At 41.5% G+C, this 23,968-nt stretch overlaps 4 protein-coding genes, 1 non-coding gene and 1 pseudogene across 7 annotated transcripts in view; 2 read left to right on the top strand and 4 right to left on the bottom strand.

Annotated features, from left to right (window-relative positions):
• The window catches only part of LATS1 (large tumor suppressor kinase 1), a 34,091-nt gene extending 33,643 nt beyond the window's left edge, over positions 1-448 (bottom strand). The window contains exon 1 of the mRNA XM_023754149.1: positions 433-448. The gene's annotated coding sequence lies outside the window, so the exon portion shown is untranslated. The remainder of the gene's footprint in view (positions 1-432) is intronic.
• LOC106697239 (translation initiation factor IF-2-like) lies at positions 15-5,054 on the top strand. Its single transcript, XM_014456213.2, has 2 exons — positions 15-523; positions 4,742-5,054. Exons 1-2 carry the CDS (start codon positions 15-17, stop codon positions 4,890-4,892), a joined length of 660 nt encoding a protein of 219 aa, XP_014311699.1. The 3' UTR covers positions 4,893-5,054.
• Positions 5,055-5,801: 747 nt separating this feature from the next.
• On the bottom strand, positions 5,802-19,236 carry NUP43 (nucleoporin 43). Its single transcript, XM_006089156.3, is given in 9 exon segments — positions 5,802-7,407; positions 9,721-9,843; positions 12,304-12,344; positions 12,346-12,453; positions 13,560-13,695; positions 14,875-15,055; positions 16,382-16,459; positions 17,315-17,437; positions 17,665-19,236. Coding segments are annotated over 9 exon segments (1,140 nt in total). The 5' UTR covers positions 17,785-19,236; the 3' UTR covers positions 5,802-7,177.
• On the bottom strand, positions 10,891-10,997 carry LOC111826154. Its single transcript, XR_002829406.1, has one exon. It is a non-coding gene; the product is annotated as a U6 spliceosomal RNA (small nuclear RNA).
• A 647-nt stretch (positions 19,237-19,883) lies between the features above and the next one.
• PCMT1 (protein-L-isoaspartate (D-aspartate) O-methyltransferase) overlaps positions 19,884-23,968 on the top strand; it is a 38,523-nt gene continuing 34,438 nt past the window's right edge. For 2 of the 3 annotated variants that reach the window (XM_006089151.3, XM_006089152.3), the window contains exon 1: positions 19,884-20,140. In XM_006089151.3, coding sequence (XP_006089213.1) covers positions 19,912-20,140 — 229 coding nt within the window. In that variant the 5' untranslated portion in view covers positions 19,884-19,911. The remainder of the gene's footprint in view (positions 20,141-23,968) is intronic. The other variant, XM_023754148.1, reaches the window with a different exon arrangement.
• Positions 22,215-22,359, bottom strand: LOC111826153 (annotated as a pseudogene).

Raw genomic sequence — 23,968 nt, 5'->3', positions numbered from 1 at the left:
CCGGGACCCCGAGGATGCCGGTGGGGCACAGGCGGGGAAGAGACGCCGGGGGGGCGGCGCGGCCAGCGCGGCCGTCGCGAGGGTCGCGGGGACCTGGCTCTTCCCTCAGCAACAAGACATTGCCGCCGCCGCCATTTTGCCCTTCCACTCCGGTGTCGCCGCCGCCGTATTCCGCCGCAGGTTTCCCGGATGTGGGCATTTCCCGGCGTCGCTTGCGCGGGGGCCGAGGACTGGGGGCTTCTGCCCGCCCGGCCGCCGGCAGGGAGCGCAGCCTGCGGCCTCCCGCCCTCCGCCCTCTGCCCTGCGCCCGCCGCCCGCTCCCCTGTGTGGGGCCAGCAGAGCCCCGCGCCGCCCCCGCCCGCGCTGCCCAGGTGACTCGCCCCGGCGCGGCTCGTGGACCGCGCTCTCGCTCGCCGAAGCCCACGCACGGACCTCACTGTTGTTATTTGTCAGTCGAGCTCTATGGCGAGTATAGAATAAAGATGCGCATCTCAAGGAGCTTAATTCGCAGAAGGAAACAGCAGTGAGTTGCTCTCTGAAACCTCGCTGTGTTCATCAGGATTCGGGATTTTTAGAGGCTTTGAAATAAAATGATTTTTGAAATAAAATGAAAGGTCTCGTTTCCCCAGTAAATCCTTGAATTTAAGTATTTTCCAAAATATATTCTTGAGCCAAGAAAAATTAACCGAGTTTCGAGATTTTTATGTCAACCAAAGCAGCAGAAAAGTCTTTATTGCCATAATTGGAATAACAGTGACGGTGAGGTTTTATTTTCGGTTAAATTAGGAATTTGATGCTGTAACCGGTTTGGCTCAGTGGATAGAGCATCAGCCTGCGGACTGAAAGGTCCCAGGTTCGATTCCGGTCAAGGGCATGTACCTTGGTTGCGGGCATATCCCCGGTGGGGTGTGCGGGAGGCAGCTGATTGATGTTTCTCATTGATGTTTCTGGCTCTCTAGCCCTCTCCCTTCCTCTCTGTAAGAAATCAATAAAAAATATATTTTAAAAAATTGGGAATTTGGGATGGAATCATTGGGCACATGATGTTTGAAAGCACCGTTTGTAGACCGCCTTTGCCAGTTCTGCCTCTTGAAAATGTAGGCAAGTTGGTGTTTTGAAATCCCCTTTCATCATTTTTCCAATAGAATTTACCAAATTTTTTTAAATTAAGACTTTTTTTTCTGATGTTAGTTACTGGCTACTGTATCCAAAAAAAATTCAAATGTGAAAAGAAGAGACTAAAAGATTACATTCTAAGAGCACTTGGTTGAAAATCAACGTTCCAGCCAAAGCCAGTTTGGATTCCAGTCAAGGACACATGCCCGGGTTGCAGGCTGATCCCCAGTAGGGGGCGTGCAGGAGACAGCATCATTGATGTTTCTCCCTTCCTCGCTGAATTAAATGAAAATACATTTTTTAAAAAGAAAGAAAATCAATGTTTCACAACACAGAGTTTGTGCAAGGTAGAGGATTTGACCCAAGGTGGTCACTCAATAATTCTTCCACTGGGGACTAAATAATCTCTAGGTCCCGTTCAGCCTCCACATTATATGAATCTGTGTTCACAGGCTTGCCTGCGTTTGGAAGCGTGTACTACCCAGTTTTGTCACCTCTGTCATCAACCCATGGAACTTCTTAAGTTTCTCAATTCTCTCTGAGCATAAAGACAAGTATCTCCATAGACTACTGTCTTTGGGGAAATTCCTCGATAATTCACGGAGCGGGGTGAATTGCTCTAAGACTAGGAGAGTGACTGCTATGAAGTAGGGGGACAGAAGAGGAGAGGAGAGGAGAGATCCAGAGAGAACCTGTAAGATTAAAAGTGGCTGAGACTGCAGGTGGGAGTGGGGGTGAAGGTGAAAGACCAGGAAGATGCTTACGAGGGGCGCTGGATGTCTGGGAATGGCAATATCGGCCTTCATTTGAAGGTCTTTGCACTGCTGTGATGGAAAACCCTTGGTCCAGCCAGTTTACTCACCTCTTCAACGCTTCATGGAAGTGGCAATTTTTTTTTCGTTTTTTAATAGGGGCCAAATTTCATATTTGGGTGATCGTAGGAACTGGGCATGGAAGTAGTCTGGAGACTAAGTTGTGGTCCTGAGAGCATCAGTTCTAGAAATTCAGTCTTAGGGGAAGGCTCTAGATTATGAGCAGCCTCCTTGAGGGCGGAGAACCTGTGTAAATTATTTGGAATTCTGATCAGATTGGTCTCTTCTCCCCCATTTGTTTATTCAAGCATTTACTTATAGAATTGTGGACTCGTGGATATTTTATATTTTGGGTATTTTATTTTGTTGAGCAATTGTTTCAACTTTGACTATTGGGAACTTTTCCAGTTGGTTTTTGTGTCCCTTTGACCTACTCCCATTATTTTTTGTTGTTATTTTAGAATTTCCTTACTTTCTGGCACTACAAGATGCTGCAAACTATCTTGTATTATTTCCAAACCCTCCAAGTAGTCCTAGTTCCTTTTATTGGAAAATGGTATTAAAAACCAAATCTGGTGCCTGAGTGTGCTTATTGCTACTAGGGTATCATTGCTTGTATGACCTCTCCGGCAAGAGATTTTTAAATTTAAGTTCATTCCATACTATGTGCAGGGGTAAAAACTGTTTGGATTTGTTATGGCTATTATTTTAGAGTCTAGTATTAATTACAGTTTACCTTCATACATCCATGGCCTGCACAAAAATTGTTTTGACAGTGAATTCATTTCTGGTGACTTTGTTAGGCTAGTCAGCTACTGTCCCCCAAAGTTGTCATGACACTTTGGCATTGAACATGTTTACTTTTAATTAATTAAAAAAAATTATGTGATCAATTATAGTCTTTCTCCTTTTTCATCATGCCCATCCCTCCATGGCTTCTTCCCTCTATGTACACCTCTATTTTAGTGAAATGTTGGAAATTATTTTGATGCTAAGATGACTGCAGTCCAGGATGTTGCTGTTAGTTGTTCTACATTGCCACCAAACATTAGTCATGGTTCAGAATGAGGCCAATGAAATAGTCTAAACAGTTGCATGTCATAGTTTGGGAGCTCCCTAGGTTTCAGATCTATAAAATAAGAGCACTGCTTCAGACCATCTAATTCATTGAGCGAGATAACACACTGAAACCATAAGCTTAAATGATACAAACTATATAATAGTGAACTTATACACTTCTTGGACAAGATTCTAGAATGGATAATTGTTTTTGAATTTTTTCATTGATTTCAGAGAGGAAGGGAGAGGGAGAGAAACATCCATGATGAGAGAGAATCATGGATCGGCTGCCTCCTGCACGCCCCCTCGGGATCAAGCCCGCAACCCAGGCATGTGCCCTGACCAGGAATCGAACCCGGAACCCTTCAGTCCACAGGCCGACGCTCTATCCATTGAACCACACCGGCTGGGCAGAATGGATTATTGAAAGGATATTTCCACAGTACTATGAAACAGAAGTATAACTCACAAAGGACAAGGAATGTTTCAATTATGCCAACTTTTTGGTAGAATAGCTATAGCACAGATGTTTTCTCAAAATACTAGTAGTCTTGTGAACAAGAGAAATGGGTCAGAATATCAACAAATTAGGTTGGTTTATAAATATTTCAGTGACTGTAGCCAAATACCAGTGATTCGTGTGTCACTGATGATTGAGACGACTCTAGGAGTGGGCCCAAGCACCTCGGTCCATTTAACCTATTTCCTAACTAATGGGATGAGAGTACAGAAAACATGCTGGACAATTCTGAAAATACTTTGTTTCTCAAGAAAAGATTCCGAGGGGATTGTTAATTCTTTCCTATATTGAAATAAAATGTGTCTTCTTAGAACACGAAGGATGGACCTTTAGTAAGGACCAAACCCACCTGCATTAACTCAATATGGGAAGAATGGCTTAAGCATATCCTGTGTGAAAACTTAAGGGTTAAGTTCAATAGTCAGCAGTCTAATTGAACAAATGTCAGAATTACTCAAATAAACTCAACACAGCATTACAAAAGAGTACTGTGCCCAAATCAGGATAAGATTTCTATCATATTCACAAGTGAGGCAGACACTCCCTGGAAAAGTATTCATTTTAGAAGTCTCACTTTAAAGTTGGCCTTTGGAAAACGGGAGTATTTTTGTAAAAAGGAAATAAGATTAGGATTTAGTTCAGTTTGCACTGAGGCAGTGCTTACTATGGACCAGATATTGTATTAAATATTGTCAGTGTAACACCCACACATGGGCTCTGCTTGTAAGCTTGTGATTCAGTAGAGGGAGAAAGGCTACTTAACACACTGCTCTAAGCACAATGTAAGCTCTGCACAATGGGCTTTAGAAACAGTACAATTTAGCCCACATTGTCAGAGGTCAGGGAAGGCTTTCTTGAGTAAATGACACCTAAAAGGAGTCCAGAAGAGTAAGCAGGATCTAGCCAACTAGGGCAAGAAAAGCTGGGACGGGAACCTTGCCCTCAAGAAACCAATGAAGGGATAGACTAAGTTTCACTCTAAAGTAGCTATAATATGTAGCTACTTGAATATGAAAGGAATTAAAATTTTTGTGGCTCCTGAGGATAGAAGACAAATGGAAGCCTATTTCAATTCAGTATATGAAAAACTCATTTATTTAGTGAAACCTTATGGTTAAGTACCCCAACATAATGCAAATTCAATAAATGAATTGGTGGCGGGCTTTGTCTCATAGCAGGTTCACATGATCATTTTATTAACCCACAATAACATTATTCTACCTTTTCTTTACAGGACCGTTTTGAGTCCCACTCACATACTAAAACCCTGCCATCATGGCTGGATCAAAAAAAGCTGTCCAAATGGTGAGAGGCTGCACGGAGTATTTTCAAATATATGGGTGAGAATTTGTTGGGAATGCTGTGGGAGGGACGATCAGATGTAGGCTGGAGATGCCTTAAAGTCCTCCCACCTCTGAGATCCTGCAGCCCTCAAAAAAACCATTTCATAGTTTCATGAAAGGCAGTAAGTGACAAAGAGCAAATTCATATATGTGTTTAATTTATACTACATAAAACTTGTTTCTTATTAAATGTATCGAATGTAACACTATTCAAATGTACTTTCTTTTACATATGGTTAAAAATACCCTTAAATCAAAGCAAAGCTTAAAACTTAAAAATCACCAACGGGTTCCTGTCCTTGTTATCCTGTCCTTTGTTTCCAGTCCAAGCAAAGCAAAGCTTGAAATTTAAAACTGTTTCCAGTCCCAGCTAATATTTTAAGCCTAGACGTCTGGCTCCTTCCCTTTACCATCATTCACTATAATGACCCAGGGAAATTGTATACATTGCTGCTGGAAACTGACAAGAGTGCTAACATGTATGAAACCTTCAATCTTTACAGCAACAGATAATACAGGTAAGAGCAGAGGCACAACAAGCATACCATTTACTGTACATGGAAAATGTGCCACCGAAGAGCTGGCTAAGGTCTTCGACCCAGAGCAAGGTTAGCCTGCTGCCCTAGCTGGTTTGGCTCAGTGGATAGAGCGTCGGCCTGCGGACTGAAGGATCCCTGGTTCAATTCTGGTCTAGGGCTCATCCCCAGGTTGTATGCTTGATCTCCAGTAGGGGGCGTGCAGGATGCAGCCGATCGATGGATCTCTTATCATTGATGTTTCTACCTTTCTCTCCCTCTCCCTTCCTCTCTGAAATCAATAAAAATATATTTCCTTTTAAAAAGGAAGTTAACCTGCTAACTGTAATGGGAGGGTGCTTGTACTGGGTGAAAAGGGACACTGTAGCTTAGGCTGCAGCATGACATTCATACAAATGAAAACATAAAGTCAAAGGAAAATTCATAGCTATGTTTATATGATTGAACCCATGTGTTTACTGGTAGGTAATGTGCATCTACAAATATATATTTCATTTTCACAAAACAAATTATATACACTGATGAATAAAAGAAATATAAAAGACTATTAGTTGAGGCTATAAGTAGTTAAGATTTGTTTTTCTGTAATGAATTACTTTTGTAATAACAGAAATTTTAAAAAATTGATCCCAGCAATAACATTATAAACAGGTTAAAAATTCCTATCAGCAACATTTTCTTTCCTTCTAATTATGTGGAATTCAGTTACTTATTATCTTTAATGAAACATTTTTGAGCCAAATATAAAAAAGCAGATTCATATACATATTCCATTTTTAAATACTGACAAAGAAACAAAAACAAAAAACCCTGAGATAAGGTGGCATAAAATTTTTTGAAAATATTAAGGGAGAAGAACAAAACTTTACCATAATTACTATTATTGGAATTATAAAGCACATGAACACACTTCAATAATGCATTTAATCTAACACATTATGGAAAGACAATGTCATACTACTGTCTCAAAACACTATGGAAGGTCATCATTAACATTTCCAATAAGGATAAAGACAGCAAAATTCTTTACTCTTACCACACTATCACACTAATCTCATACATGTTACCTATCAAATGTTAGTTTCAAAATCGGCTCACTTATCAATGTCAAATTCTATTTTAATGCATAATGTCCAGTTTGGCAATTTTCGACTACACTATAAAACTAAACAAAGGCAAAAATCCTTAAGAAAAATTGCATTTTCTTTTTTCTTTTCAAGAAAAATAAAGTTGGGTATAAGCAGTTGATAAAGTTCTGTTCAAACATAGTCTATTAAAGGAACCTGTCAAAACATTTTCCCCTTTAAAAAAATTTGTCAGTTTTTTGTTCTACTCAATTATTTCTGGAAAAGTTTATTAAAATTATTAAAGAAATAAAATGTGAAAGGATTGAAGAAAACATTTGCAATAAAAAGAATAAAAGCTAACACTGGTTAATGCCACATACTGTTGATAACAAGGACAGGAACCCGTTGGTGATTTGACAGCTCACATCAGAAATGAAGAGCAGCTTCCACGAGCTATCCAGGAGGGTGTCTGAAGGCAGTGTATTCATCAACACGAGGATCCCTCTGACATTCTTCCACAAGTTCCCGTTCCTGTGCCATCAGTCACCTAACAGATTCTGCAACTGTTAGAAGACTATCCAGCTAACAAAATCCAAACCTGGGCATTGCCATTAATGAGTTTACTACAAACGTCACATTTTTCATTAATAAAAGTTTGCAGAGAAGTTGGAATTTGAAAGGCTATCTGTATGTTTTTACCTGATATCTTATAATTATAGTATTTTCATGAAAAAAGTTGTCTAGTAACATAAATTGCTTCTGAATCGGTTCCACAAACAAGACAAGGACCTAAAACATCCAAACTGTTCACAGACAAAGTCCTGTTGGGAAGCAAGCTTGTGATCTCAATCCGGTCTCTCGCAGGATCAGTGCTGAGCCAGGAGCTTATAAGAGACTGGTGAACATTAGCCTGGTTACTAATGCTATGAGACAAAAATGTACTATTTCTTCCTCCTGGGAGAAAAAAAAAGGAGGGAAATATTTCAAGACTAATTTTACATCAGTGAACATCCAAAATTCTATTGATATTTTTTAAAGGCAATGACTTAAACTTGTTTAACTCTCAGAATAACAGCTTGATTATTCATGATTACACATCACCGTTTCTTACCAAAGGCCTATTCCGTGACATTAAAACTCAAATTTCCATGGGATAATATGGACATCAAACTACAGGCAAAGCAGATTTATGCTGACCCTGTCTTTCTGTTCATTCTTTAATGGAAAGTGTCAGAAATGTAGCAAAATGGTCAGAAGAAATGTAGAATAAATAAAGAAAAAAATAAAATATAGTCAACTTGCTTTAGCTTTCTTTTACCCTTTATTTTAGGTAATTTATCTTAAAAGCAGAATGTTAGAACACTACCAGATTATAAACTTTTATCTCTAACAGTGCTCTGTATTGAATATAGAAGTGAAGCAGTATATTTCAGTTTAAGCCATTATTTGAAATTTTCTTTCCTTTCAACTTTTTGCCAAATCAAATAAAGACAGATTTCATTTATTCAAATGTGGCCGAGTAACTGTGTGCCAGGCTCTGTGCTTAATGTGGGGGATACAAGGCGAAGTCCCTGATGTCTTCAAGCTTAATGACTAGTAAAATGTTTTAAAATTATTTTTAAAATATATTCTTATTGATTTCAGAGAGGATGGGAGAGGGAGAGAGGGATAGAAACATCAATGGTAAGAGAGAATCATTGATCGGCTGCCTCCTGTACAGCCCACACTGGGGATCAAGCCTGCAACGTGGGCATGTGTCCTGACCAGGAATCAAACCCTGGTTCATAGGTCGACACTCAACCACTGAACCACCGGCCAGCATAATCTTGCTCATTCTTGAAAGCCCAGTCAACTTCCTTCTCTAAGCTTTTGAAAGCAACACTAGTTCATGCTTCTCTCTTCCTTCCAGGGACCCTCAGCACTGTATGTACACCACCAATTTACTAGTTATAATATTTATAATTTAACGTTCCATGCTCCTTTATAAGTATTTTTTAATAGTTTGCACAGATTATATTTGTTTTACCCTTTCACTGTGTCTAATACTGTGCCCAGCAATACTAGACACCGAATATAGTAAATTATTTTATTTCTAGCCTAACAAAGGTTCTTCAAACAGTGAAATCTCAAATGTTAGATAATGGGGGCAGAGGAAGAAGTAAAAACCAAGTGCTTAGTTAATCCTTAAAGTTATTTTTCTCCATAAATAAAGTCAGCACAAACATGCTACATGTTGGGAGGAGGGTGGAAGGGGTTGATGGGGGCGGGGGGGGGCGGGGCAGGCAATCTGTTATACTTTTTTAAAAATATATGTTTTATTGATTTTTTACAGAGAGGAAGGGAAAGGGATAGAGAGTTAGAAACATCAATGAGAGAGAAACTTCGATCAGCTGCCTCTTGCACACCCCCTACTGGGGATGTGCCCGCAACCAAGGTACATGCCCTTGACCGGAATCGAACCTGGGACCCTTCAGTCTGCAGCCCAACGCTCTATCCACTGAGCCAAACTGGCTAGGGCTGTAATACTTTTAATAATAAAGATAAATTTAAAACAAACAAACAAAAAACCAACACTACATGATTTACACAATCCATACTTCTCCACATTGTTTTCTGGAGAAGTTTTAGATTTCCCCTTGGTTTTTCGTCTTTTACTGCTCCTATATTTTACATCACACTTGAATACTGTGAAATTAACATTATTAGAATCACTGTGATAAATCTCCTACCTGGTCTCCCTGCCTCTACTTTTACCATCCCTCTCCTCATAGTCCATTTTCCATACAATAGCCACAGTGACCCTGGCTGGTGTGGCTCAATAGGTTGGAGCGTCTTCCCATACACCGAGAGGTCACAGGTTCCATCCCAGGACTAGGTGGAGGGAACCAATCCATGTTTCTTTTTCACATCAGTGTTTCTTTCTCTCCCCCACCCCCCCTCTCTCTTTCTCCTTCCCTCCCTCTCTCTCTAAAACCAATAAAACCTGCCCTGGCTGGTGTTACTCATTGGTTAGAGCATCGCGCCCCCCCCCCCCACCCCCACTTCCCATTCCTGGGCAAGGGCATGTACCTGGGTTTCAGGGTTGGATCTCTGGTCCCAGTCGGGGCAAGTGTGGGAGGCAACCAATCAATGTGTCTCTTTCACAGTGATGATTCTCTCCCCTCCCCTCCGCCCCCTACTTCCACTCTCTCTAAAAATCAATGGGAAAAAATATCCTTGAGTGAGAATAAACAAACAAACAAACAAAAAAAACACAAAACTTTTTACCCTGGTGAAAGAGTGATGATTTTTCAGGCACATCTGTGGAGGCATCCCAATGCCACAGGGATCCATCTTCAGAACAGGTAAATAGATGATCTGGGTTGGATGGGTGAAAGTGAACTTCCCACACTATAAGATAAGAACCAAGAAGCTTATGCTGTGCAGATTAAACAAACATTAAAGCCCTATCTGTAGGCATCATCTTCCATTAACCTCCACCACACACCTTCGAACCCCAAGTCTGAAAAAAATCAAAGGCTTCAGAATTAAGCCATACTATAACTCTTCATACTACAGCTAGGATAAAGAAGCCAAGTAAATCTACATGTGTATCGGGCCAGCAAAAGAATGAAAATAAATGCTAATCATTTGACCTATTACATTTTTTTAAATGTAAAAGTATGGCAATGGAATACTTCTGAAAATTTTTTTCTAAAAATTAGTTTAGGTTCTCTTATTTTCAGTTCCTGTGTCATTAACATATGCAGGTTATATTACTAGAAAGACTGAGAGAGAAGACCATAAAAGTAATATACAAATGAAATTCAAAGAGGCAGAGTCCAATTTGGCACATGCCAGGACTGAACACTTTTCTTCTGTATCACAGAAATAGCTACTAGCTCCCAGCAAACCAAAACCTGGAAATGCTCTAAGAATCTGGGGTCCAGTTTCAGATGGAAGGCTTTTAAGAAGCCAAGTTGGGATTGAGGGCTCCTCAAGCTCTAAACTTTATGAGAACATTGTGTGCCCACAGACATCTGGGAGCCAATGTCTGGCCAGGGTGCCTTATGAAGTTCTCTGCAGCGTGCAGATAAAACAGGTAGTCTGTGGACAAGGGTTTTGTGATTCTGGGTCAGGTGACCCTAAAAAGGCAGCATATATACAAAATTTAAAAAAGAAAAAGAAAAAAAAGGCAGCATAGAAAGTGCCTGAGGTGTAACATAAAAAGTGCAAGGCACGTGTTTGCAAGCTGGTAATTTTCATTCTGACATTTACCACAATTAAACATCATGTCACAAACCATAAAAAGGTCACCTTCCTTAGCAGGAAAGGAATGTGTTCTGGGTGAGTCCCTGTATAAAGTGCATTAATACTGCTTCATTAAAACAAAGTGAAACAAAACAACCCATAGAGCCACAAACAAATGCCCAAATAAAGATTCTTTTTCTTTTGTTAAAAAAAAAGGAACGCTTCACGAATTTGCATGTCATCCTTGTGCAGGGGCCATGCTAATCTTCTCTGTATCGTTCCAATTTTAGTGTATGTGCTGCCAAAGCGAGCACCAAATATAGATTCTTAAGTATTTATTTATTTTCAAATTAGAAAACAAAGCTCCATAAAACATCTCTTTCTAGCAAAGAGTCAGGATGAATTCGAGGTAATACAATACATTACATTTGTATGTTTACTGCCTAACAATATAGTTTAAAAGGGGCTAAGTTAAAAGGGCCTGGTAAGTTAAACAGCAGTTAAAAAGGGACTGATAAGAAAAGATCTGAAAATTTGTAATTCTACTACCACTGTGTTAGCCAACATCAGACTCTATGAGAGCATACCTTTATTCCTTTTTATTCATTTATTTTCTTGGGCACAACTATAAATGGAAGAGGCAAAAACTTTTCTATCCTTTTATCTGCTTTATCTTAAATATAATCTCAAAAGTCATTTATCTTTCCAAGGTAATAAGGTGAAACTTATTAAACAGAAGTTGCAGTACTAGTATAACATGTCCTTTCGTACTTTTATTCAAGCATTAATACAGATGACTAGAGCATAGTCCCATACACCAAAAAGGTTGCAGGTTCGATTCCCAGTCAGGGTGCGTAAGGGAGGCAACTGATCAATGTTTCCCTCTCATATTGAGGTTTCTCTCTCTCTCCCCCTCCCTTTCTCTCTGTAAAATCAATAAAACATATCCTTGGGTAAGGATTAAAAACATTTCTATTCAGCCTAAAAAACCCCCATCAATTTTCATTCTGACAGTTACCACAATTAAACATTATGTCCCTGCCCCTCCCTTCCACTCTGTCTAAAAAATCAATGGGAAAAATATCCTTGCATGAGGATTAACAAAAAATTAAAATAAAATCAATAAAAACATACTTTAGCCGAAACCGGTTTGGCTCAGTGGATAGAGCGTCGGCCTGCGGACTGAAAGGTCCCAGGTTCGATTCCGGTCAAGGGCATGTACCTTGGGTTGCGGGCACATCCCCGGTAGGAGATGTGCAGGAGGCAGCTGATCGATGGTTCTCTCTCATCGATGTTTCTAACTCTCTATCTCTCTCCCTTCCTCTCTGTAAAAAATCAATAAAATATATTAAATAAAAAAATAAAAAAATAAAAACATACTTTAAAAAAATTATCAAAAGAAAATAAGTACATAAGGGTGAACAAAAGCAGGTGAATCACTGGGGTTTGGTTATAATAATGAAACATATAAAGAACTTAAATGTCAAATAAAAAGATAAGTTAATTATTACATATTTATACAATTGAGCCAAAAGCTATGATGCAAGACAATCCATGTGTACCATTACAGTGTATCATGTAACTCACCCAACAAAAACTACGTATCTCCATAACACTTACTTTCAGCTTCATGAGCCTTCAGCAGAGACACAAGCATAGTACTGTCTAACATCCCAAATACTCAACATTCCATCCTGGCCCCCAGTAGCTACAACATGCTGCTGGTTGGGATGTCTATCAACACAGTGGAGTGGCACTCGGTCACCAGTCCTTTTATGGGAGATACAATAAAATCAAATGTTGTAAAGGATACTTACTTTGTATAACCCATGAAACATGTTTCATTCTAGTAACTAAATGATAATTTTGTGGCTACATTTGCTGGCTGAATTTAAATCATGTCCCAAAACTGACTACATTAAATATACTTCTGCCCTAGCCTGTTTGGCTCAGTGGATAAAGGGTCAGCCTGCCAACCAAAGAGTCCCGGGTTCGATTCCAGTCAAGGGCACGGACCTTGGTTGCAGACTTCTTCCTGGCCCATGCCCTGGTGGAGACATGTGCAAGAGGCAACCAATTAATGTTTCTCTCTGTCTTTCCCTCTCTCTAAAAAATCAATGGAAAAATATCCTCGGGTGAGGATTAACCAAATAAATAAATAAGTATTTTTTTAAATATTAGAAATTGGGGGAGGGGATGTTTAAGGCCAAAGTTATTCATTCTCTCTTCAATTTGGGAGGCATAGGGAGCAAGATAATCTGATGGCATGATGTGCAAAACACATTTCCATTTCTTGGCTTTTAAAAAACATTAGAGCATAGGCCTGTGTGGTACAGTTGGTTGAAGTTCTCCTGTACACCAAACAGTCTCGGGTTCGATTCCCAGTCAGGGCACATACCCAGGTTTGGGGCTCAATCCCTGGGTCAGGATGAGTACGGGAGGCAACTAATCAATGTTTTTCTCTCACACTGATGTTCATTTCTCTCTCTCTCTCTCTCTCCCTCCCCCTCTCTCTAAAATCAATAAAATACATATCCTCAGGTGAAGATTAAAAGAAAACAAAAACCTGGGATTTTATTTTTCTCCCAGTCATACCTAGAATATTATACTCACTGTTAATAGAATCATTTGATGAGCAAAAATAAATTCCCCATTAAATAATATAAACTTCAAGGAGATAAAGACTCTGAATCAAGATAGCAAATACCTACTAAATGCAGCATGGCAGTATCAAACCCATCAAATTATACTTTTTTTAATCAAATTTAAATAGGGATTATTCTCTTAAAATGCAATATGGTTTAAAGTCAATTGCTATAAATGACTGAACAAATTAATTTTGCATTACACTACTGAAATTACAAATTAAAACTTACAGTGATAATATTTGAGAGGGCTCATTTCCTTGTTGTCTGAAATCCCATATTTTTAATTGTCCAATTGAATTTACTGTAAGAATCTCAGGAGTTCGAAGGAAGGTTACAGCATGCAGTGTACTGCTATCTGCATTGTCTACAAATTAAGAAAACAGCAGTGTGTGTTAATGGGTCCCCTGTGCCATGAAAATCTTAAATCATGTTCTTTTTAAAAAATTATTATTTTTCTAATTTTTAAATAGCATTCTTTTTATGGAACTATTACATAGGTCAAGTGAAATTTTAAATAGGTCACAGTTTAATTTCTATAAAAAATGTACAGTCTTATTCTGCTGACTCAATTTCATCTTTCCTTATCAACTAATTCTCATCTCTGTGAAGTCCTTCTTCTTTGTTAGATGGTCCTTTCCTTCTTCCTACAGTATTTAAGCTCAAACCATAAAACATAGTATATACTTATAAACTTTGTCACACTCCTCCCAACTGCCACCAGGCAATGGTCCTTAAACAAGTGGTGCTTCTCAGAACTAAAATTGATCATGAACTACATAAAACATTGATTCATGAGCACAATCCATAGAAGTTCTGATTTAGGTCTAGGTTGGTGGGCTATTAAAAATCTCCTTAGGCAAGTCTTTGTGAAACATAGAGAACTACTACACTAGAATAACCCTTCTAAAGCACAACAGGGAGTATATCACCAGCTTACTCAAACATTTCCACCAGCTCCTTACTGTCCATCCAGCAAAATGTAACCTCAATGGCTATGCATTAGACTCTTCACAACCTGGTCACACTTTACCTTCCTTGCTTTCTCTCTCACCTCTCCTATATAAACATGTAAGGTCAAAACACTCTGTCATTCTCTAAATGGCCCTATCCTGCCTCCTCACTATTCCCTTTGTCTGGTGTGCCATCTTTTAGTTATTTATGGTCTAGAACAGCCGTGGGCAAACTACGGCCCGTTTGAAATGAATAAAACTAAAAAAACTAAAAAAAAAAAAGACCGTACCCTTTTATGTAATGATGTTTACTTTGAATTTATATTAGTTCACACAAACACTCCATCCATGCTTTTGTTCCGGCCCTCCGGTCCAGTTTAAGAACCCATTGTGGCCCTCGGGTCAAAAAGTTTGCCCACCCCTGGTCTAGAACCTTGATTAAATTAACTGCCACCTGCCCCTCAATTCTTTATCCAATAACCCACTCCAGCCAAATATCCTGATAAAGGGATTCTGCTTTGTGCATTTCTATATCCCTGAAACACCTAGCACTGTACCTACTTAGCACAAGATGGGTGCTCAATTTTTCTTACCTATAGTTCTCACAGCTTCCTTGTGATCAACTCTGAAGAGATTTATTCGACCATCTTCTCCAACTGTGACAATCTCTGGGCTATTGCACACAACACCTGTGCATGGTGCACTGCTACAGGAAGGACTGCCTGGACCCGTGTGGTAGTGAGCTGTTGTCCACTGCTGGCTGACTGACAGAGTCTAGGAGTCAGAAATGAAGATATAATCAACCAAAGTAAAGTTCTAAAAAACTAGCACTTTTCCCCAACTGAGTGTTTTAAAATTTTCTCACACCCTTCTAGGAAATAACTCTCTCCTTTTTCCTTTGTATTTCCAAATACGAAAGTCTAGAACCTACTTCCATCAAAGCTCTGTATACAATGGATTAGATTCTAAAGGAACACTGTCCAAAAATATCCCAATCTTATCTCAAACTAAAGAAATGGTGTTTAGGTATCTGGTAGTAGTGTGTTCAAAAGCAACTTTAAATTTTTTCTTATTTTATTTTTATTGATTTCAGAGAGGAAGTGAGAAATAGAAACATCAATTATGAGAATCACTGATCCGCTGCCTCCTGCATGCCCCCTACTGGGGATCGAGCCCACAACCTGGGTAGGTGGCCTGACCAGGAATGGAATTGTGACCTCCTGGTTCATAAGTCAAAGCTCAACCACTGAGCCACACCTGCTGGGCAAAGAAACTTCAAATTCTTTAGGGCATTAGCCTAAGATAAATCTCTATAGAGCTTTCTTAATGACTCCATTAAGGAAAACAGTAAGGGCTTGGTCTTACACTTACTAGGCATGCTTACAAGGAAGGTGACCTTTATGAATTCCAAAATCTAAATAAGCACTCTCTTCCAGGAACTTAAAACTGTTACTACAAGTGAGGCCATTGTAAAGGACTGCCCTCACCACTATGCAGTGAAGATCAGCACTCTTAGTACACAAGACAGACATCAATAAAATGTCAGTGGTGATGGAAGGAGACTTGGCTTGGGGCGATGAACACACAATACAATGTACAAACGATGTACTGTAGAACTATACCCCTGAAACCCGTACAATTTTATTAACCAATGTCACCCCATCAAATTCTATTTTTAAAAAGGGGAAAAAAGTGTCAAGTCTTCATATAGCATATCCTCTCTTCTAATTAAAACCGAGATTCTAGCCACAGAAGCAAAGTGGCTGTTCTCTTTCATGATACCTGAGCTAGAAAGTTCTCTTTCTTCAAAGTCCAGAATAAGAACTTAAAAGAAAGAATTACAGAAAAATCACTTGCCAGATACTACATTGTTAGAGCCAAACGAACAGAATTTAAGACTATCCAATTTCAATAAAAATTCACACAAACATAGCTCTAGAATTAACCTACTAAAAGATGGGTAATGTAACAATTTTTCTCCTGCATGTTTTGAGATTATAAAATCTTATTATTTGTGTCATTATTAAGTACAGTCTTCTTTAAGCCTTCCTAAAACTAATTAAAAAATACAAATTCAGTTTTCAAACAGCATTTCTTTACCTGGTTGTTGGGATGGTGAAGGAAAACTGTAACACATCCTGTTGACGAAGCAGCTACGATTCTTTCCTGGTCGAAAAACTAAGTAGAAAATTCCTGCTTGTTAATAGATTCAGAAATATCAATAGGGAGGAAGCTCATTTGTTTAACTTAATTAGCAGTGATAACTTTAAAATGCAAAGATCCTGTAAATGCTAAGCAAATAAAATGTGACTTTCTAAATCTGAAAGTCAAAACTCCTATTCAAATAAAAGTATTTTTGTGAAGAAAAAATAAACTATTCCCCTAAACTCATTAATCTATAATTGATTTAATTAATTTTGGACCACTACCATAAAGCTTTAGGCAACCTTCTATAGAAGAAAATGCAGGGACTTAAAGTCAGGCAGACCCAGGATTTGAACACTTAATTCCATCCCACCACTTAATAATTGCCTCGAGACCTTAGCCAAGTTAAACTTTCTGAGCTCAGGTACACCTTTACGAGGGGAGAACTAATCCCTACTTAGGGGGTTGTGAGAATTCAAAGGGCAAAAACAATTAAATTCTCTTTCAGAGCATTTCTCATATAGCATGTGCTCAAAAGATCTTCGTGTCAGTTTTCTCCTTGATAAAACAGATAACAATACTTGACTCACAAGCAAGCAATGAGAATTAACTTACGTGAAATTCCCAAAACAGTGCTTGGCACACAGAAGATAGTCAATTAATTTTTTTTTAAAGCTTAAGATGAAAAACTAAGATTAAATCCACATCCCCTGCCCCCGTCCTGATTCTGTCATCCAGTAGGCTATATGCTCGCGAATCATAACCGATAGAGAATTCAGTTTGCTGTGAACCGGGGTGAGGCGAGACACACTTTAAGGCCCTTTGCATCTCTAAATGAATTCCTCTCCGCTTTTAAACACTTCGCTGACGGATACCACGCAGACTTACTTGTAAATCCATAACGTCACCGTAGTGCCTGCTACCGCACAATACCTGGTGGTCTCCTTCAAACCCTCCATCAGAGTCCAAGTTCCCCAAATCGCCAATAGACCACAATAAGACACGATTTTCCTGCAAAGCAGAAAGTTTTATCTGGAGATGTATACGTTTAGCTCTCGGAAATGTAAACCTGCAATGCCTCCCAGCAATCTTGCTTTAAAAGCAGCTCAGAATAACGAGGGAAGTCTGAGCACACCATCGATGGTTCGGAGCCCGAGACGGGGACTCGGGGGCCGGAGAAAGGCGACGGGGGCCGGGAGGGAGGAGGCGGGGGCTCCCTGGCCCGGGGGGTGCGCTACCTCGTTGTCCCAAGAGCCCGTAGCGAAGGTCTCCGCGGTCTGCAAACTCCCCGAAGGTACCGGTCGCCAGCGGGTTTTGCTGATTTTCTGAGACACGAACTTGGCATAAATTTCCTCCATGCCGAAATCCCCGCAATACAGCCAGCAGCGCAGCGCGCGCCACTCCAGCCCGCCTCTTCCCGCGGAGCCCTGATTGGACGGGCCTGACGGTGGCTGCGGAGGGCCAATTCTCTTCCGCCGCCGGGCGCGCACCGCCCGCCCGCCCTCCAGGGAGAGTTTATGGGCAGGTCCTAGTACGGCACGATCTGCTCCTCATCTGCAAAGTCAGGTAGGAACACTGACTCAATGCATTTGTGCAAAAATTGCGCAATGTAAAACAGATTTAAGAGCAAACACAAAACAAAATCAAGTAAGAGAAACCACCTGGTAGCTACGCCTGAGCATTCAGTTTTACATTTCACGGTGCAGAGAAGAGTCCAAATCCTTAAATTCTCACGAAAGTACATTCCATTAACACACCAACTTCTTATTCTAAACCTCTCCCTCTTTGTTTCCCAAATAAATCCTTTGCTTCAAAGTTGTTAGCGCACACTGTCAATGTCTACAGTTGGAATTCTGAAGACTCCAGTTCTAATTTTGACGACCATTGCCTAGTTGTGTAAGCTTCTTCATTTATGTATATAATTAAGAATGAGTTTGACAGGTAGCGTTGATGGCCAGAAGTCAGTGTTGTAGGTTCCTTCCATGCTTTTGATTACACCTTTAATACCCTTATTCCTCTCTTCTCAGAATCCTACCCATCTTTCCAGGACCAGTTCCTTCCCCTCTTCTCCTGATTAGCCCAAGATCTATCTAAACAAAAGAGAACTTTATATTTAGACCACTAATAGCACTTAAATTTTACCCTTTGTTGCTAGTTTTCTTTTGATGCAGATCCCCAATTGGGACGTAGATAATCTTTTTTTAAAAAAATCTCCTTTATACAATATTTATAATGGTGTGTTGGTTGTCAGCTTTAGAGAGATACCAGGTCTCATTGAGGATTGAGACTGGTTTTGTTTTGTTTTAAATGGAAGACCATCAGGAAATCACAGAGATGAAATGGATAACTATTAGTCCCAAACTGACGATTTTATTCCTAATACTGAAGTAAAGAACACTGTTTTGAGTGTGGTTTCATTTATGGTCATAGAATCCCAGAAAGTGGGCAATGTATATTTCGGATTGGGAGTAGGCTGAGTATCACATATGACAAAACCTCGTGAGAATTAGAATTTGAACATTGCTGACGCAATAGCATACATGTCTTGACATAGCTTTTTCTTCCTTATTAGTTTGTTGGGCTAAATGATGACTGGATGCTGTCAGTCTCAGTTCTGATTAGGAGTCAGCAAGTTCCCTGTAGGGTTCTCGCTCATCGTCTTGCGCAGCTGACAGCTATAAAGCTGGCGTCTAGTCTAACGGTAGAATTTGTGGGGCTTAATTTGCTGAAAACGCACCCTTGTGTTGGGAGAATAACACATTCGACATAGGATACTGTGGCATTTTTAACCATGTACATTGTTCTAACAAGTAAAGCATTCCCCACCTGCCCCCCATCCCCGCCCCCGCACACCCATATGTCACGGTATTCTTCCACTCTCAGATTTGTGCCTTAGGATCTCAAAAGTCTCTGCGAACCAAACACTGATGTACTTGTCACACAGCCAGAGGCTGGAGAACTCGGGTTAAAGAGAGCCTTTGCCCCCCGGTGCTTCTATTACGATGATTCAGGCTCCACCACCGGGAACTCGGACTCGACTCAACCTAAATATTAGTCAACAGGGTTGGGTGAGGCAGGACGGAGAAAGCCCACCATCTAGCAATCTGAACAGCTATAGGAGCAGACCCGCGGCTCGCAGCAGCTGACCCATCGGCGACTGCAGAGCCACCGGCAGCGGAGGAACCACATCGGCCCCGCCGTCCCGACACCGCGCGGGGTGAGCGGAGCCGCAGCCGGGCACGCGCGGGGGCCCACCCCGCCTGGCCAAGGGGCAAACCCAGCAGGGAGGCGGCCTGCAGCCCGAGGCCTCGCAAAGGGACATGCAGCGGTGGCGGCCGCGCTGACTCGGCCTCGCCTCGCCTCGGGTCCCCGGGAGCCGCAGCGGCCACCGGCGCGGGCCGCGCAGTTGGCCACCTCGGCCCGCGTCCCCAACCAGCCGCGCCCAAGCCCGCGCGTCATCACAGAGCGCATGCGCGTCGCGGGGCATGCCGGGAGCGCGCAGTGGCGGCAGCGGCGGCGACGGCACTCACAGCGGCGGCAACAGCGGGGACGCGAGCGGGGCGGTGACCGTGTGGGAGGTGGTCTCACTCTTGGGGAAGCTGCTGGGCACCGTCGCCGCGCTGAAGGTGGTCCTGTACCTGCTCCGGGTGTGCTTAGCGATGGCCTGGAAATCCGGCGGCGCCAGCCACTCGGAGCTGATCCACAACCTCCGCAGTAAGTGCCACCCCCGCCGGGTGTGGGGCCACTGGGGCCGGCCAGGCCTCGACCCGGTTCCCCGCGCCGTCGGGAATGTGTCCCCCGCCTGGCCCGCTGGAGGGCTTCCGCGCAGGGTGGCACCGGCAGTCCCGAACGGCTTGCGCTTGCGATCGCGTCCCCCGGGACCTGTCACTCATCGGCGACGTGGACTGGAAGGAGAGAGAGAGAGAGAGAGAGAGAGAGAGAGAGAGAGGGGGGGGGGGAGGGAGGAGAGCTCCCAGCCGCTGCTGGTGGGGCCGGGGCCAGCGTCTCCCCGGGAGCCCGGGGGACGGGGCGCGGCACCGGTGGTGGGGCTGTCACTCGAGTCCCCCCGCTGCTTGTTGGGGTTCGGCGGGCGAGGGGCGTGCACTGAGGGTGGGGGGTGTGCGCTCGGCCTCCAGGAGACGGAGGGAACTCCACCCTGGCCCCTCGCGTCTTCTCATCTTCCTCCTCCACGACCGACCTCGCTGCAAGCGCTCCCCTCTCCTCCCTCCCCCGCCCTCCGTTTTTTCCTCCGGAGGGAGATGCCGCGGTCTGATACCGGCCCGGGGAGGGAGGGGAGGACGGGAGTACTGTCAGTGCGGATGCGGGAGAAATTCCCGGGGCGGCTGTCCAGCGGAGAGCTCCGTGGGGGGCGGAGGAGGAGCTCACCGAGGGGTGCTGTTCTGGGGGGACGGTTGTTTCGGGAGCCTTTGGAGATCCCGGGGTCTCTAGAGACCGTTGTGTGCGTGGAATGTTCTGACTTCTTTGAGGACCACCCTGTGCTTTGAAAGCCTTGTGTGGAAGTGTTCTCTGTATCATTCTCTGTAGTTGTATTCCTTCCTCTGATGGTCACTGCAGGGTGGGACGAGTGCTGTGTCACTTTCTCTTTTTAAATAGAGTGTTGCCTTGGCTCCGTGGTTGAGCGTTGACCTATGAACCTGGAGGTCAGGGATCGATCCCGTGTTCGCAGCACAGGCCCCGGTGGTGGGCTTGATCCCCAGTGTGGGGCGTGCAGGAAGCGGCCCATCATGATTCGCTCTCTCCCTCTTCCTTCCTCTCTGAAATAAATAAAAATATTTTTTTTTCCAAAAAAGAGAGAAGTAAAAAGTTAACCTTAAAAAAAACACACACAAGAAATACAGTGTCGCTGGCTGGTCGGGAGATCTGGATGGAGGACTCGAACTCTAGTTAGAATTTATTTCACTCTCTTTGCCACTAACTTTGCAAATAATCGTATCCTGATATGTGGTATTTTTAATTGTCATAGGTTATTTAGCTTATTATGTATCCTCTGGGACTTTTAAAAATATATATATCTGAATTCACTCAAAGAACTTAATATAAAAAAAAAGAAGAACTTAATATTCATTTCTTTTTTTCATAAATTCCAGTTAAATGTACATTATATGCTTGGATTTGTGCTGGGAATACCAGGATGAGTGAGAGAAATAATACTATCTGGCACATGGTTAGTACTTAATATTAGACACTTGACGTTTATTTATTTATTTATTTATTTTTTAAATTTTTTTATGTTCATATATTATTATTAGCTACAACTGTGCCAGGCTCCATTTTAAGTGCTTCTCATGTTTTATTTTTTCCAACTTACATGCACTATTATTAAAACTCACTTTTCAGGCGAGAAACAGGCAGGTTAAATGCATCTAAGATCACACTGACAGTTAAATGGCAGAGACTCAGGATTTGAACATTCTGGCTCCTGAGAATACATGATTCAGTAACTGCCCTCTGAAATAATTCCAATATTACCATACTAGATCCCCACCCAATTTTCTGAAAGCAAATAGTGACCCACTTATTATTCTCATAGCACCCAGTTTTATGTGCAGAATAATATATATCCCCGCCACTAGAACTGTTAGGTGGCATGTTCACTCTTAATGGAGTTGTACTAGAACTACCTGCTTACTGTTAATCTACAAGTTACTAGAGCAATCACAGCTCCACAAACTTTAAAACTACACCCCTAAGCCTGTTAATATTAGTAATTTACTTATGAGACCAGTGTTTCTGATCTTTTCCCCTCCAAGACCTAGCAATTATCATTTTATGTGCCTCAGGCATGAAACAGCTCTGGCCACCGACACAGGCATCAAGCTAGGATGAACTAAGGACTGTACATCTGCTTTGCCCCTGACTGATATAAGAGCAACACCACCAATCAGGTGTCTCCTTGCCCACCATTTGACGTTTAAAAAATGTTTTCATTGATCCCTAGAGGGAGAGGAAGGGAGAGGGAGAGGGAGAGATAGAAACATCAATGGGAGAGAAACATGGATTGGCTGCCTCCTGCACATCCTACTGGGGATGGAGCCTGCAACCCTGACATGTGCCCTGACCATGTGCCCTGACGGGGAATTGAAACAGCAACCTCCTGGTTTATGGGTGGACCCTCATCCACTGGGCCACACTGGCTGGGTAGCCATTTGACTTTTTAAAAAAAACAGTATTTAAACTTGGAAATTGTGGCCTTAGTGTTTAGTAATGGAGAATGTTTAGATTTTAAAACTCTGCCAAGCATTGTCAGTATTCACTTTATGGAAGAATATTTGATTGGAAGTGGACATTCACTTGCTTAGGCAGTATTAAGTGTGATTTAAGTTCCCCATGCACATAAGCTCAATATATTGTAAATGTTTTTGTCAAATTTCTTAAAATGATCTGCTTGCTATTGCAGCATATACACCTGAAACATTCTATACACAAATTGTGTTTAAGTAATTTTCCACTGGTAAGTTATCTTAGTAGACACTTGGCTGTGGCAGAAATTTGTAATCAATCGGGCTTTTAATGTCTCTTCTTTTTGGGCCACATTTGCAGTAAGCCAAGACTACTAGTAGATCTTTTCCCAGTGGTTTTATAATCACTTTAATGTATTGCATTGCTATTCTTAGTTGAAATTTCTGAAGATGCTTTTCTATCAGCAAATTTGGTAAGAAATAGTTGTTATACATGTTGATGTTGCAAATATTTAGTTTTATATTAGGTCTGTGGTAAGAGAAAATTAGAGTACTGTAATAGCTTAGCCTTTTTGTGACACCTGTGTAACTTTAGTTTCAGCTTCTTGCTGAAGTAATTCTAGCTAATGGATTTTATTTTTTCATATGAGTTTGTTATAAAAGTAATAGTTGCTCATGCAAAAATTTCAAATCAAATAAAAGTTGAAAATGTCTCCCTTTTTCCTGGTTATTCCACTGTTGTGTATTCTAATTAAATTTTTAGAAAAAGACTAAAATGTGACTATATTAATAGAAAGTGAAAAGGGATCGGCAAACTGGAAGAGGAAGCAAATTACAGTGTTGATTTTTTTTTTTAAGAAATGAAGTTTATTGCCAGCACCGGTTTGGCTCAGTGGATAGAGCGTCCGCCTGCGGACTCAAGGGTCCCGGGTTCGATTCCGGTCAAGGGCACGTACCTTGGTTGCGGGCACATCCCCAGTGGGGGGTGTGCAGGAGGCAGCTGATCGATGTTTCTCTCTCATCGATGTTTCTAGCTCTCTGTTCCTCTCCCTTCCTCTCTGTGAAAAAGCAATAAAATATATATTAAAAAAAGAAATGAAGTTTATGATTGGTTTTGTCTTAATATGATAATTGAAAATACTGAATTTTTCTTTATAAGATGTACTAGAAACATGATTGTGTATGAGTTCATAGTTGACATACAACTAATAAGTTATTTTATTTTTAAAAAAATATATTTTATGAATTTTTTACAGAGAGGAAGGGAGAGGGATAGAGAGTTAGAAACATGGATGAGAGACAAACAGCGATCAGCTGCCTGCGGCACACCCCCGACTGGGGA

Source organism: Myotis lucifugus, unplaced genomic scaffold (assembly GCF_000147115.1).
Source record: "Myotis lucifugus unplaced genomic scaffold, Myoluc2.0 scaffold_57, whole genome shotgun sequence".
Taxonomy (NCBI): Eukaryota; Metazoa; Chordata; class Mammalia; order Chiroptera; family Vespertilionidae; genus Myotis; species Myotis lucifugus.
The sequence above is the reverse complement of the archived record's forward strand: the minus strand, read 5'-3'. Positions and strand labels throughout refer to the sequence as shown.